The 15687-nt window shown below is 49.1% G+C and overlaps 2 protein-coding genes across 3 annotated transcripts; both read left to right on the top strand.

Annotated features, from left to right (window-relative positions):
• The first annotated feature begins 4440 nt into the window (after nt 1-4440).
• On the top strand, nt 4441-9990 carry SMIM40 (small integral membrane protein 40). The gene is made up of 2 exons (XM_035297689.3): nt 4441-4735; nt 9882-9990. Exon 1 carries the CDS (start codon nt 4457-4459, stop codon nt 4694-4696), a length of 240 nt encoding a protein of 79 aa, XP_035153580.1. The 5' UTR covers nt 4441-4456; the 3' UTR covers nt 4697-4735; nt 9882-9990.
• An 841-nt stretch (nt 9991-10831) lies between these two features.
• Nucleotides 10832-15243, top strand: DAXX (death domain associated protein). Of its 2 annotated transcripts, none has more exons than XM_035297626.2 (8): nt 10832-10924; nt 11807-12062; nt 12212-13043; nt 13189-13400; nt 13555-13771; nt 13927-14404; nt 14583-14805; nt 15004-15243. In XM_035297626.2, the coding sequence occupies exons 2-8, from the start codon at nt 11856-11858 to the stop codon at nt 15061-15063; spliced, it is 2229 nt and encodes a 742-aa protein (XP_035153517.1). In that variant the 5' UTR covers nt 10832-10924; nt 11807-11855; the 3' UTR covers nt 15064-15243. The 2 variants fall into 2 exon arrangements, with proteins under 2 accessions (XP_035153517.1, XP_035153516.1); XM_035297625.2 differs by having other exon boundaries at nt 11804-12062.
• Nucleotides 15244-15687: the final 444 nt, after the last annotated feature.

Genomic DNA, 15687 nt, shown 5'->3' with positions numbered 1-15687 from the left:
AGTTTCACTCTGTCACCCAGGCTAGAGTGCAGTGGTGCTATCTCAGCACACTGCAACCTCTGCCTCCCAGAGCTGAAGCAATTCTCCTGCCTCATCCTCCTGTGTAGCTGGGATTACAGGCACCTACAACCTTGCCTGGCTAATTTTTGTATTTTCAGTAGAGTGAGCCACCACGTCTGGTCCACTTTTACTTTTAGTTTTGGAGTTTTGCTCGTGTCTGAAGTCTTCCTCAAATATCTGGTGTTCCTTAACTCAGCACTCATATTTAAGAGAGAGTCAGCTGGGCACAGTGGCTCACATCTGTAATCCCAGCACTCTGGGAGGCCGAGGCGGGTGGATCACTTGAGGTCAGGAGTTCAAGACCAGCCTGGGCAACATGGTGAAACTGCATCTCTACTAAAAATAAAAAATTAGGCTGGGTGCAGTGGCTCACATCTGTAATCCCAGCACTTTGGGAGGCCGAGGCAGGCAGATCACCTCAGGTTAAGAGTTCGAGACCAGCCTGACCAACATGGTGAAACCCTGCCTCTACTAAAAATACAAAAAATTAGCCAGGTGTGGTGGCAGGCACTTGTATTCCCAGCTACTCAGGAGACTGAGGCAGGAGAATTGCTTGAACCTGGGAGGCAGAGGTTGCAATGAGCCGAGATGGTGCCCTTGCACTCCAGCCTGGGCGATACAACACTGTCGTAAAAACAAACAAACAGATCCTAGGGGGTAAAAGTAGTTGCCAGCCTTCTGGGACCAGCTGGGGGAAGGGGGCTGGCTGGAGACTTCATTGCTCCGCATAGAAACCTTCACTAAAGACCCTTGATTTCATTATGAACCCTCGTCCCTGCTCTCAGTTGGGCTTGCTGTCCTGGGCCAGAAGCTGTGATGGGTGGGGCTGGGATGGTGGGGGTTACCGGTGTGGGGGATGGGGACTAGCTCTGCAGGTATCTTAGCTCCTTCAGAATCTTTGAATCCATCTTCCTGTTGCACCTCTGGCTTTCTTTTTTTTTTTTGAGACAGTTTCACTCTTGTTACCCAGGCTGGAGTGCAATGGCATGATCTCGGCTCACCGCAACCTCCGCCTCCTGGGTTCAGGCAATTCTCCTGCCTCAGCCTCCCGAGTAGCTGGGATTACAGGCACACGCCACCATGCCCAGCTAATTTTTTGTATTTTTTTAGTAGAGATGGGGTTTCACCATGTTGACCAGGATGGTCTTGATCTCTTGACCTCGTGATCCACCCGCCTCGGCCTCCCAAAGTGCTGGATTACAGGCTTGAGCCACTGCGCCCAGGCTCTCTTTTTTTTTTTTAAGATGGAGTTTCACTCTTATTGCCTAGCCTGGAATGCAATGGTGCAATCTCGGCTCACTGCAACCTCCACCTCCTGGATTCAAGCAATTCTATTGACTCAGTCTTCTGAGTAGCTGGGATTATAAGTGCCCGCCACTGCACCTGGCCTTGATTTTTAACTTGAATTTACACCTATGATACATAAGCCTCCATATTTACTCTTGCCCTGGGCCTCTGTAAATGCCTACACCTCTTCTGTCTTCAAATCAATATTTGATTCCTGGATTGAGACATAAAAAGTACAAATTGAGTGTATATTATTATTGTCAGGAAGTAGAAAGTGCTCAAATAACACTGGGGACATTTCAAAAGGATGCCAGGGCCAACCTGAAGGGCTTCCCCATTTGCCTATTTTGGGATAATTTGAGCATCAAAATAAATAATGAGGCCAGGTGCAGTGGCTCACGCCTGTAATCCCAACAATTTGGGAGGCCAAGGAAGGTGAATCACCTGAGGTCAGGAGTTCAAGACCAGCCTGGCTAACATGGCAAAACTTCGTCTCTACTAAAAATACAAAAATTAGCCGGGTGTGGTGGTACGTGCCTGTAATCCCAGCTACTCAGGAGGCTGAGGCAGAAGAATGGCTTGAACCTGGGAGGTGGAGGCTGCCATGAGCTGAGATCTCACCACTACACTCTAACCTGAATGATGGAGTAAGACTCCACCTCAAAATAGTAATAATAATAATGATAGAAACTGATTACTATTCCTTAAGTAAAACAGAAAACTACAGGTACAGACAATATGAATAAATATAAAAGTAATGAATTATAATTCACTGAGTAAAATATGAATCCATAAATCCATTTAATATAAACAAATGAGTAAATGAAGAAGAAGATAAATTTTCTCTTATAGTAGATTGCATTTAACAAGAAGAAATGAAGCCAGGTGCGGTGGCTCATACCTGTAATCCCAGAACTTTGGGAGGCTGAGGCAGGCAGATCACTTGAGCCCAAAAGTTCGAAATCAGCCTGCACATCATGGTGAAACCACATCTCTACCGAAAATTTACAAAAATTAGCCGTGTGCGATGTCATTGAACCAAGATTATGCCACTGCACCTCTCCAGCCTGAGTAACAGAGCCTGAGTCTCAAAAGAAGAAGACATTATATAAATATAAACTTACCATTGAGCAAGTATTTTCATAGTAGTTATTCTAACAGGAGTCATTATCTCTGGATACTAAACCAGATGGCCAGAGTTTTAATGATATACCTGACAATTAGGACTTACACAGGAACAACTGGTAACTTTATGGTGGAAAAACCTGCCAGACTAAGTTGGCAGTACTAGGGGAGAGATGGGTTTACGTCCTGGGGCCCCTAATACGGTGCACTGAGAAGGACACACATTATTATTATTTTTATTTATTTATGTTTATTATCTTTCTTTCTTTTTTTTTTGAGACAGAGTTTTGCTCTTGTTGCCCAGGCTGGAGTGCAATGGCACTCACCAAAACCTCTGCCTCCTGGGTCCAAGCAACTCTCTTGCCTCAGCCTCCCAAGTAGCTGGTATTACAGGCATGTGCCACCACACCTAGCTAATTTTGTATTTTTAGTAGAGACTGGGTTTCTCTATGTTGATCAGGCTGGTCTCGAACTTCCAACCTCCGGTGATCTGCCTGCCTCGGCCTCCCCAAGTGCTGGGATTACAGATGTAAGCCACCATGCCCAGTCTTTTCTTTTTTTTCTTTTGGAGACAGAGTCTTGCTCTGTTGCCCAGTTTGGAGTGCAGTGGCATGATCACGGCTCACTGCAGCCTCCGCCTCCCAGGTTCCAGCAATTCTACTGCCTCGGTCTCCTGAGTAGCTGGGATTATAGGTGTGCATCACCACACCCAGCTAATTTTTATATTTTTAGTAGAGAAGAGGTCTTACCACATTGGCCAGGCTGGTCTTGAACTCCTGGTCTAAGGTGATCCGCCTGCCTAAGCCTCGCAAAGTGCTGGGATTACCGGTGTGAGCCACTGCGCCCGGCCTAAAAAAAGATTTTTAATCCTTGCCCCTACAGCCTCCTCAACCACATCCTCCACCAGCAGCCTCTCAGACCCAGACCATCAATGGCAAAACTTCACTCTTCTTTAAAATTACCATGGCCGGGCTCGGTGGCTCATGCCTGTAATCCCAGCACTCTGGGAGGCCAAGGCAAGTGCATCATTTGAGGTCAGGAGTTTGAGACCAGACTGACCAACATGGTGAAACCCTGTCTTTATAAAAAAACAAAAAAAAATTAGCAGGGTGTGGTGGCACATGCCTGCTGTCTCAGCTACTCAGGAGGCTGAGGCAGGAGAATTGCTTGAACCCAGGAGACAGAGGTTGCAGTGAGCTGAGATTGCACCACTGCCTTCCAGCCTGGGAGACACAGTGAGATTCCATCTCAAAAAAACAAATAAAATAAAAATAAAAATAAAATTACCCCAACAACCAAGTCCCAATCATATACCCTTGCCCTGTTGATCCATCATGGTCTTTGTCTTTTTATAAACCTCCCCTTGGGCTCATGTAGTCAATGATAACCCTCTCTTGAAACTGCAGAGAACAGAAGTGGGGAAGAGAGTGCTCTGGGTTATACCATCTCAAACTTAGCTGCCTGCAGACCCAGTGGGGAGAACTACTCCTGTGAGAATTCAAGTCCCCTCTGCTTGTTCCCATCCACCTTGGTTAGGAGAGACCATCTCACCCCCTACCATCCAGCCAGAAGGGGCTTTAGATCCTTGACTGACAATGGCTCATAGATGCATGGTAGGTCCATTTCCTCACTATCAACTGGGGCTCAAGACTTTGAGCCTTGAGCCTAGGGTCCCAGAGTGACGGCAGTTCTAGCTTATGCCTCCATGTTGGGCCTTCAGTTTCCAAATCACAGAATCATACTAAGAAAAAGCTGAATGGAGTTTATGGATCACTTAGTCCAGACCTTTCACAGCACACTGGATGTTTAAATAATTGTTCTGAAGGCTCAGAGGACCCTCTCTCTTTGCTCTTAGGTGTGGGAATTAGGGTCAGGACTGGCAGGTGCAGGACTTGCTACAGCCACACCCCTTAATCCCTGCAGTGCTGAGCGAGGCCTTCCTCCCTGCCCCGTGATCCAGCCAGCTGTCTGATTGTGAGTTGGTATGGCAGAGGAAGGTGATGTGGATGAGGGGGATGTGTTCCTGGCATTTGCCCAGGGTCCCTCTCCTCCCAGGGGTCCTGTGCGACGTGCCTTGGACAAGGCTTTTTTTATCTTCCTGGTCCTCTTCCTGACACTGTTGATGCTGGAGGCTGCTTACATGCTGCTGTGGCCACTACCATGGGCAAAGTTAGGGGACTGGCTCCTGGGGACACCTCAGAAGGAGGAGGAACTGGAATTGTGACCACCTTTCCTATAAACATCCTCTTTCCTCGCCAAGGAGGTGAGAAGGGAGACAGGAGAGCAATGGGAGTGTTGGGGGCTGTGGAGGAGATGCTTGGATAGCTTAGGGCAGCAGCAGTCTTAAATTCTGCACCTATACTCAGGAATAATTTTGAAAAAGTATATACTCCTTCACATATCTTTAAGTACGTATCTAAAAATTTTTATCATAAATTAAAATTGTGGCTGGGCACGGTGGCTCATACCTGTAATCCCAGCACTTTGGGAGGCCGAGGTAGGTGGATCACCTGAGGTCAGGAGTTCAAGACCAGTCTGGCAAACATGGTGAAACCCAGTCTGTACTAAAAATACAAAAATTAGCCAGACTAGTTGGTGGGCGCCTGATTCTCCTGCCTCAGCTACTTAGGAGGCCAAGGCAGGAGAATTGCTTGAACTTGAGAGGTGGTTGCAGTGAGCCAAGATCGCTGCCACTGCACTCTGGCCTGGGCGACAGAGTGAGACTCCATCTCAAAATAAATAAGCAAATAAAAATAAAAATAAATAAAAATTGTCTCAAGGATGCACTTCCGGCACACTGAGAATATTCATTTGCTTGCTTGATTGACTGAGACGGAGTCTTGCTCTGTCACCCAGGCTGCAGTACAGTGGCACAATCTTGGCTTACTTCAACCTCTGCCTCCCAAGTTCAAGCAATTCTCCTGCTTCAGCCTCCCAAGTAGCTGGGACCACAGGTGCGCACCAGCATGCCTGACTAATTTTTGTGTTTTTAGTAGAGACGGGTTTTACCATGTTGGCTAGGCTGGTCTTGAAATCCTTTTTATTTTTTTCTTTGAGACAGAGTCTTTCTCTGTCGCCCAGCCTGGAGTGCATGCAGCAATCTCAGCTCACTGCAGCCTCTGCCTCCCACGTTCAGGTGATTCTCCTGCCTCAGGCCCCCAAATAGCTGGGACTACTGGTGTGCACCACCATGCCTAGCTATTTTTTTATTATTAGTAGAGAGGGGGTTTCATCATGTTGGCCAGACTGGTCTGGAACTCCTGACCTCAAGTGATCCACTCACCTTGTCCTCCCAAAATGCTGGGATTACAGGCGTGGGCCACTGTGCCCAGCCTATTTATTTATTTATTAAGATGAGGTCTTACTATGTTGTCCAGGCTGGTCTGTACTTTTGAGATGAAGCAATCCACCTACCTCAGCCTCCCAAAGTGCTAGGATTATAGGCAGTGAGCCATAGCATCTGGCCACATTTTATTTTGTGCGTGTGTGTGTGTGTGTGTGTTTTAATTTTTGAGACAGAGTATCACTATGTTGCCCAGGCTGGAGTGCAGTGGTGCAATCTTGGCTAACTGAAACCTCCAACTCCCAGGTTCAGGCAATTCTCCTGCCTCAGGCTCCAAAAGAGCTGGGACTACAGGTGCGTGCCACGATGCCTGGCTAATTTTTGTATTTTTTAGTAGAGATGGGGATTTCACTATGTTGGCTAGGCTGGTCTTGAACTCCTGACCTCGGGTAATCCACCCGCCTCAGCCTGCCAAAGTGCTGGGATTACAGGCGTGAGCCACCAAGCCTGGCCGATTTTTTTATTTTTTGAGATGGAGTCTTGCTTAGTTGCCCAGGCTAGAGTGCAATGGCACAATCGTGGCTCACTGCAACCTTCGCCTCCCAGGTTCAAGGGATTCTCCTGCCTCAGCTCCCAAGTAGCTGGGATTACAGGTGCCCACCACCATGCCCGGCTAATTTTTGTATTTGTAGTAGAGGCAAGCTTTTATCCTGTTGATCAGGCTGGTCTCAAACTCCTGACCTCAAGTGATCTTCCTGCTTCGGCCTCCCAAAGTGCTAGGATTACAGGTTTGAGTCACCATGCCTGGCCCCACATTTTAAAATAAAACAATTAGCTGGGAGCAGGCTCAGGCCTGTAATCCCAGAACTTTGGGAGAATGAGGTGGGCAGATCATGAGGTCAGAAGTTCGAGACCAGCCTGACCAACATGGTGAAACCCCGTCTCTACTAAAAATAAAAAAATTAGCCAGGTGTGCCTGTAATCCCAGCTACTCAGGAAGGCTGAGGCAGGAGAATTTCTTGAACCTGGGAAGTGGAGGTTGCAGTGAGCTGAGATCATGCCACTGCACTCCAGCCTGGGCAACAGAGCGAGACTCCATCTCAAAAAATAAATAAAATAAAATAAAACAATTTATTGTCCAGGGCAATTGAAGTATCGGTGGCTCATGCCTGTAATCCGAGCACTTTGGGAGGCCAAGGCGGGCTGATCATGAGGTCAAGAGTTCTAGACCAGCCTGATCAACATGGTAAAAACCCGTTTCTACTAAAAATACAAAAATTAGCTGGGTGTGGTGGTGAGCACCTATAATCCCAGCTACTCAGGAGGCTAAGGCAGGAGAATTGCTTGAATCTGGGAGGTGGAGGTTGCAGTGAGCCAAGATCATGCTACTGCACTCCAGCATGGGTGACAGAGGGCTACTCCGTCTCAAAAAAAAAAAACCATAGTAACTTGTTACCCACTACTACCCATTAAAAAATGTATAAATAGGCCAGGCGGGGTGGCTCATGCCTGTAATCCCAGCACTTTGGGAAGCCAAGGTGGGCGGATCATAAGGTCAGGAGATCAAGACTATCCAGGCCAACAGTGGTGAAACACCGTCTCTACTAAAAATACAAAAAAATTAGCTGGGCATGGCGGCACATGCCTGTAGTCCCAGCTACTTGGGAGGCTGAGGCAGGAGAATTGCTTTATCTTAGGAGACTGCAGTGAGCCAAGATTGTGCCACTGCACTGCAGCCTGGGTGACAGTGGGAGACTCCATCTAAAAAAAAAAAAAAAAAAAAAAAGTGTAAATAAGGCCTGGCTCGGTGGCTCAGGCCTATAATCCCAGCACTTTGGGAGGCCAAGGTGGGTGGATCACTTGAGGTCAGGAGTTTGAGACCAGCCTGGCCAACATGGCAAAATCCCATCTCTACTAAAAAAAAAAGAAAAAAGTAAAAAATACCAAAAAATTGGCTAGGCATGGTGGTATGCATCTATAATCCCAGCTGCTCAGGAGGTTGAGGCAGAAGAATCACTTAAACCTGGGAGGGGGAGGTTGCAGTGAGCTGAGATTGTGCTACTGCACTCCAGCCTGGGCAACAGCAAGACCCTGTCTCAAAAAAAAAAAAGTATAAATAAGTTCTTACCAGTTGGGAATCATTCCTTTTCTTCTTTTATCATTTCTTTTCTCTTTGAACTCCTGCTACCATTCCACTTCCCCACAAACTTTATGCTTTTATTCTATTTTATTTATTTATTTATTTTTGAGATGAAGTCTTGATTTGTCACCCAGGCTGGAATGCAGTGGCATGATGTTGGCTCACTGCAACCTCTGCCTCCTGGGTTCAAGCAATTCTCCTGCCTCAGCCTCCCAAGTAGCTAGGATTACAGACATTCACCACCACGTCCTGCTAATTTTTTTGTATTGTTAGTAGATACGGGGTTTCACCATGTTGGCCAGGCTGGTTTTGAACTCCTGACCTCAAGTAAACCACCCTCCTCAACCTCCCAAGTAGCTGGGATTACAGGCGTGAGCCACCACGCCCAGCCAAACTTTATGCTTTTATACTTGAAAGTCCTTTATTGACCAATCTTTTATATCTTCCTGCCTATACATATATGTTAATGGAGATGAAAAATATCTTTCTTGTGATTGTAAGACTCTAGTTGTTAAAAGTCTTCTGGGAGGAGCTACTGCTACAATTATTATGGGAACAGAATGTTCAAACAGTATAAAGATCGTACACTTTTTTTTTTTAAGACGAGGTTTCACCATGTTGGCCAGGTTGGTCTCCAACTCCTGACCTCAAGTGATCCACCCACCTCAGCCTCCCAAAATGCTGGGATTACAGGCGTGAGCCACCGCGCCCGGCCTATCATACACGTTTTTATGACCATTAAAAAGAAATCTTTACGTGCCTGTAATCCCAGCTACTCAGGAGGCTGAGGCAGGAGAATTGCCTGAACCCAGGAGGCAGAGGTTGCGGTGAGCCCAAGATTGCGCCATTGCACTCCAACCTGGGTAACAAGAGTGAAACTCTGTCTCAAAAAAAAAAAAAAAAAAAAAAAAAAGAACTCTTTAATAAGATAGCAGTCTGGGAGTGGCCATTCATGCCCATAATCCCAGCACTTTGAGAGACTCAGGCGGGAGGACTGCTTGAGGCCAGGAACTCAAGACCTGTGTGGGCAATATAGTGAGACCCTGTTGCTACAAAAAAAACTTTTTTTTTTTTTTTTGGGACGGAGTCTTGCTCTGTTGCCAGGCTGGAGTGCAGTGGTGTGATCTCGGCACACTGCAACTTTCAGCTCCCAGATTCAAGCGATTCTCCTGCCTCAGCCTCCCAAGTAGCTGGGACTACAGGGGCATACCACCACGCCCAGCTAATTTTTGTATTTTTAGTTTCACCATGTTGGCCAGGCTGGTCTTGAACTCCTGACCTCGTGATCCACCCGCCTAGGCCTCCCAAAGTGCCAGGATTATAGGCATGAACCACAGCGCCCGGCTGATCCTGTCTTAAAAAAAAAAAAGAAAAGAAAAGAAAAAGAAAGGAAAAAGATAGGTGTTCATGGTGACTTGGTGAAAGAAACAGGGTACATGTCCCTTTATTTTAAACAGGTAAGATTACCCCAGAGATTTCATGGTTGAGAACTATAGTTTTGAGGGGGGAGGAACTATACTTGTTTTCCTTTTCTCTTAAGAGGGTGACTGTATTGTAAAAGGAGAAGTGAAGAATGAGAAGCTGTACCGCAGGTGTTTCCTTACGAAGACCAATTTTGGGAAAGTTGAGGTTCTGGAAATTAAATCCCTTACATGTCCCAAGTCCCAGTCCCCTCCGAGAGTTTTATGTTCCCATTTTGAAAGCTGTAGACTTTGACAACGGGAGAGAAGTGATGTGGGATTGTTTAATGAACGGTGTTTGCCATTCCGGGACTCAGCGTTAGGGATCTAAGGACCTCTGTGGCCCCAGTTAAGTGGCAAGATGTTGTGAAAGTGGGAATCTCAACGATTGGGACCCTGTTAACATTTCTGGTTTCCTCATAAGCTCACCTCTGGAAACAGCCTTGCCTCCACGACACCCTACAGTCTCCCTAAACTCAACGAGGTGAGTATCAGTTTGTTTCTTCATCCTTTATTCTTTTTTCAGCTCTCCCAGAAGAGGAGGCGGAGACCCAAGGTATTTTCGTCTCACAGACTCTCCTCCAAGTCCCACCCCATCATTGCCTATCCACAGACCCTGCGGGGGGGCCTCCACGACAAAGCACGGCCTCCTGGTCAGCACAAACGGCCCCTCGAGGACCCCCTCCGGAGAAGCAGAACCATTCGAGTCCCACCAGTTTGGTTGGCCATTAGTTCTGTGGTGAAGCTTGAAAAGCAAATCAACAACAGTAGCAATAATAATAATAACAACACTTTTGCATGGCGCGTTGTGCTCATTTGTATGCATGTGTTATAACAATCGGGAGACGCAGACCCTGGCAGTGGAAGCAACTGCTGGACAGCGGCAAGGAGCGCGCCGCCTAGCGGGGAAAGGGGAAGGAGCAGCCGAATAAGCCTTGGAAATGGGAATCTGGGAATCTGGGGGACAGGAAAGCAGGGCCAGAAGGCTTGCCAACAGCCCAGCTGAAATAAAAAGGTTTTACTTCCCTTTTAAGAGACTTCTGCCCTTCCATGAAATCCTGCGCAGCTTTGGAAAGCCCAATTCCTTATCCACCCTGTACGGTTCCCCTGCCCCTGCTCGAAAAGGAGGCTCGGTCCTCCCTACATGCTACTCGCCAGCGATTAGGCCCCAAGCAGGAAGTTTCTGATTGGCAGAGTCGTAGAAGCACCGGGTGAAAAGAGCTCCACTGGCTGCGCACCGGAGTCCGGGTTTAGCCAGCGCCGTACGGCAAAATGGCGGCCCCCAGCTGCTTTGGGAAGCTTGGGTTGGGGGAGACAAACTCCGATCTGAAAGAGAGCGCTATGTGGGCGGCACTGAAAGTGTTCACGGGGCGGGCCTACGGCCACTTCCGTCCACAGAAAGACTGGGTTCCGTACGACAATATGGCGGCGCTTAGTTGCCTGTAGGCGGAAACTCTGTGACTTCCGGTCCGTAGTGGGGCCTGCGGTGGGAGGGGGAAGGAAGGCGGAGGGAACCATGCGAGGTTCTGAGATCAGCCGCGAGGGTCGCCTCGAGAGACCGTTTCTGAGGTGGGGGCCGGCCGGTGCGGGGACCAGAGGCAGGGGCGGGGATATCGGGGGAGGGGTATGGGGGAGAGCCAGGCATTGGGTCTGAGGTGAAAGCTGTGATACCTTCCTATCCCTGAAAGGGAGTGGGGCGGCCGGGGGTTGAACTGGGGGAGGGGGATTTGGCGGGAAGCGCGTCTACTGGACCTGCTCGACCCAGGGTTGGGATCTAAGAGGAATCGGGAGAACGCAGCGCGGAGGCTGGGGGGTACTTTTGATCAGGTCACAGAGAGAATGGGGAAAATTAGGGTGGGGTGAGAGGGAGGGGACTTGGAGTAAAATATCTTCAACCTGAAGCCCCAGTTTGAGGAGACTCATCAGAGGGTGAAATATGGAGCCAGTTCAAGGAGGGGAAAAGAGAACGGACTGTTGGGAGGGAACCTCTTTTGCCTCAGAGAGTCTAGAAGTTGGGGTGATCATTCAGGATGGGGTGGGTGTGGGGTTGACATGTTTGAGGACAGACGTGGCAAATACATAAGGTGGCGCCCATAAGAGTGTGTTATCTGTACAAGGGGGTGTCAGGACGATTTGGGGTGCAGTGTGGGAGGAAGACTCAACTTGCCAACTCTGAGAAATAGTGGAGAGACGAAACTGAAAGACCGGAAATCGACGTGAGGGGTGGAGCAGAAGGTGGCAACTTATGGTGTGGGGGTGGTTTGCCCTCCCCACACCACTTGAAGAGCCCGAAAAGCATATAGAACTAATGGTTATTGAAATCAGGTGGTGAAGATAGTTTTGGTCAGGGATGGATGTTACTGAAACCCAAGGAGTTAGGAAAATGTGTGAGGTGAAGGGATGGGGCAATGCTGGAGGGGATCATTCTGAGGCCCCATCCCCTTCCAGCAGGAATTCTGAAATCCCCACCACTTCCTCCGTCTGGGGGATTTGATCCCCCATGGCCACCGCTAACAGCATCATTGTGCTGGATGATGATGACGAAGATGAAGCAGCTGCTCAGCCAGGGCCCTCCCACCCACTCCCCAGTTCGGCCTCGCCTGAGGCAGAAGCCCCTAGCTCCTCTGAGCCTCATGGGGCCAGAGGACGCAGTAGTTCGGGAGGCAAGAAATGCTACAAGTTGGAGAATGAGAAGCTGTTCAAAGAGGTGAGCTTTAGTGGGAAGATTTTTGTACCCCAGGGAGGGGGATGGCTGACTGGCTCTCCTGTCCTTTCTTCCCCACTAACCCCACCACCCCTTTCTCTCAACCCTTCCCTTGTCTCTCTTCCCTTCCCTTCTTCCCCTGAACCTTCCAGTTCCTTGAACTTTGTAAGATGCAGACAGCAGACCACCCTGAGGTGGTCCCATTCCTCTATAGCCGGCAGCAACGTGCCCACTCTCTGTTTTTGGCCTCGGCGGAGTTCTGCAACATCCTCTCTCGGGTCCTATCTCGGGCCCAGAGCCGGCCAGCTAAGCTCTATGTCTACATTAATGAGCTCTGCACTGTTCTCAAGGCCCACTCAGCCAAAAAGAAGCTGAACTTGGCCCCTGCTCTCACCACCTCCAATGAGCCGTCTGGGAATAACTCTCCCACACACCTCTCCTTGGACCCCACAAATGCTGAAAACACTGCCTCTGAGGCCCCAAGGACCCGTGGTTCCCGGCGGCAGATCCAGCGCTTGGAGCAGCTGCTGGCACTCTATGTGGCAGAGATCCGGCGGCTGCAGGAAAAGGAGTTAGATCTCTCGGAATTGGACGACCCAGACTCCACATACCTGCAGGAGGCACGCTTGAAGCGTAAGCTGATCCGCCTCTTTGGGCGACTATGTGAGCTGAAAGACTGCTCTTCACTGACGGGCCGTGTCATAGAGCAGCGCATCCCCTACCGTGGTACCCGCTACCCAGAGGTTAACAGGCGCATTGAGCGGCTCATCAACAAGCCAGGGCCTGATACCTTCCCTGACTATGGAGATGTGCTTCGGGCAGTGGAGAAGGCAGCTGCTCGCCACAGCCTTGGCCTCCCCCGACAGCAACTCCAGCTCATGGCTCAGGATGCCTTCCGAGATGTGGGCATCAGGTTACAGGAACGACGGCACCTCGATCTCATCTACAACTTTGGCTGCCACCTCACAGATGACTATAGGCCAGGTAGGGGGTTAGTGGGATACCTGTCAGTGACCTTTATATTGTCAGGTATGAGGCGGATGGGGCATCTCTCTAGTCCTTTCTAGGGTTTGTACTCTTCTAGGCCCTTCAAGGGCTGAGTGCTCTGACTTTATGTCTTCCCATGTAGGCATTGACCCTGCGCTGTCAGATCCTGTGTTGGCCCGGCGCCTTCGGGAAAACCGGAGTTTGGCCATGAGTCGGTTGGATGAGGTCATCTCCAAATATGCAATGTTGCAAGACAAAAGTGAGGAGGGCGAGAGGAAAAAGAGAAGAGCTCGGCTCCAAGGCACCTGTTCCTCCTCTGCAGACATCCCCAATGCCTCCTTGGATTCTGGTGAGGTGTGGATGGGGTACAGCCTTCAGAGAGACTTTCTCCTTCCCCTGCACTGGCCACCAGGGAGTCCAGGTTGACTGATGGGGGAGTATGAAAAGGAATGCAAGAATCAAACCCTCTGGGGCAAGGGATTCCTTAGAGAAACTTCTTTGTCCCCAGGGCCCTAGTGGAATGGCATCCCAGGGGTGCCCTTCCACCTCCAGAGCTGAGACAGATGATGAAGATGAGGAAAGTGATGAGGAAGAGGAGGAGGAGGAGGAGGAGGAGGAGGAAGAGGAGGAGGCCACAGATTCTGAAGAGGAGGAGGATCTGGAACAGATGCAGGATGGTCAGGAGGACGATGAAGAGGAGGAAGAAGAGGAAGAGGAAGAAGCAGGTAAGTCAAGGAAACATTATCCACACCTGTCATTTCTGTTTTCTTAGGCATAAGCCACCTGTTTGAGACCTTTTCCTTCCTCCTCCTAGTGTCCTCTCAGCAGTATTTTTTCCCCTCATTCTCAAGCTACCCCCTCTCCTTTTCTTCTTTTCCAGATAAAGGTGGAGACAGGAGCCCTGTGTCTTCACCACAGATCTCTACTGAAAAGAACCTGGAACCTGGCAAAGAGATCAGCAGGTCTTCAGGGGAGCAGCAAAATGAAGGACTCACAGTGTCACCATCATTACTGTCAGAAGAACCCCTGGCCCCCTCCAGCATAGATGCTGAAAGCAATGGAGAACGGCCTGAGGAGTTGACCCTGGAGGAAGAAAGCCCTATATCTCAGCTCTTTGAGCTAGAGATTGAAGCTTTGCCCCTGGATACCACCCCTTCCTCTGTGGAGACGGACATTTCCTCTTCCAGGAAGCAGTCAGAGGACTCCCTCACCACTGTTTTAGAGAATGGGGCAGGCATGGTCTCTTCTACTTCCTTCAATGGAGGCGTCTCTCCTCACAACTGGGGAGATTCTGGCCCCCCCTGCAAAAAATCTCGGAAGGAGAAGAAGCAAACAGGATCAGGGCCATTAGGAAACAGGTAATAACAACAGGAGGAGGAAGAGGGAAGGAGGAGGAAGAGTTCCCTGAAAGGAGGGATTGCAGGGGACTTTCGGAGAGGAATATGGGGGAACTGAGTCTGTTGGGAGAGACTGGACTGTTTCCCTCCAGCCTCAGTCTTCCTGTACCCCTCCACATATTTATGTTTCTGTTCCTAGCTATGTGGAAAGGCGAAGGTCAGTGCATGAGAAGAATGGGAAAAAGATATGTACCCTGCCCAGCCCACCTTCCCCCTTGGCTTCCTTGGCCCCGGTTGCTGATTCCTCCACAAGGGTAGACTCTCCCAGCCATGGCCTTGTGACCAGCTCCCTCTGCGTCCCTTCTCCAGCCCGGCTGTCCCAAACCCCCCAGTCACAACCTCCCCAGCCTGGTACTTACAAGGTAAGAAGGGGAGGCTGGGTTTCCTCTGATAATTTGTTCTCTTTCATTGTCTGTTTCAGCTGCTCTGTCTGAATATTTCACCCTCCACATTCTCTGTCTCGCTTTTTCCCACCTACGTTTTATCCTCTAAATCCTCCTGTCTGTTTCTTTTCCCCTGTACTCCATATCTCTCTGACTCTGTCTCTCACTTCCCTGCAGACGAGTGTGGCCACACAGTGTGATCCAGAGGAGATCATCGTGCTTTCAGACTCTGATTAGCTGCCTCCCCTTCTCCCTGCCTCCAAAATGTTTTGGGATAGCATTTGGAGGATGGTGGGAAGCAGATGACTGAGCAAAGGATGGACTGAGCTAATCCCCTGTTGGTGTTTCTTTTAAAAAAAAAAAACTTAAGTTTTACACAGAAACATTAATAAACAATAAACTTCTTTTCTTATTGTATCACTGTCTTTTCCTTCTGTGGTCATGGATTGGCATTAGCTGTCCCTTTCCTTGCTCATGGTTTGCCCGATGTTCCCGGGGTAGTCCTGATCTGTCCTTTCTAACCTGGTCTTTTTTTTTCTTTCTTTTTTTGTGTCTCATCTTATCACCCAGGCCAGAGTGCAGTGGTGTGATCACAGCTCACTGCAGCCTGGACTTCCCGGTCTCAAGTGATAATGCCTCAGCCTCCCCAGTAGCTGGGACTACAGGCACGCGCCACCACACTTTGCTAATTTTTGTCGTTTGTAGTTTTTGTAGATACGGGGTTTCGCCATGTTTTTCAGGCTGTACTTTTTTTTTTTAAAGTGCTTCAGCCGCCTTAACGCACTTTACTTTTTCAGTTCTTGCAGTTGGAGTGAAAAAGCCAATGAGAGACCGACTCAAGGTTATTCGGCCAATCCAGGC

This window comes from Callithrix jacchus, chromosome 4, assembly GCF_049354715.1.
Source record: "Callithrix jacchus isolate 240 chromosome 4, calJac240_pri, whole genome shotgun sequence".
Taxonomy (NCBI): domain Eukaryota; kingdom Metazoa; phylum Chordata; class Mammalia; order Primates; family Cebidae; genus Callithrix; species Callithrix jacchus.
The sequence above is the reverse complement of the archived record's forward strand: the minus strand, read 5'-3'. Positions and strand labels throughout refer to the sequence as shown.

Excerpts from the sequence above, each read along its gene's own strand:
- DAXX (XM_035297626.2), top strand. The coding sequence starts at position 11,856 with ATGGCCACCGCTAACAGCATCATTGTGCTGGATGATGATGACGAAGAT. Across the intron at positions 13,772-13,926 it reads AGAGGAAGAGGAAGAAGCAG|ATAAAGGTGGAGACAGGAGC; the intron begins GTAAGTCAAGGA and ends CTTCTTTTCCAG. Across the intron at positions 14,405-14,582 it reads TCAGGGCCATTAGGAAACAG|CTATGTGGAAAGGCGAAGGT; the intron begins GTAATAACAACA and ends TTCTGTTCCTAG.
- SMIM40 (XM_035297689.3), top strand. The coding sequence starts at position 4,457 with ATGGCAGAGGAAGGTGATGTGGATGAGGGGGATGTGTTCCTGGCATTT.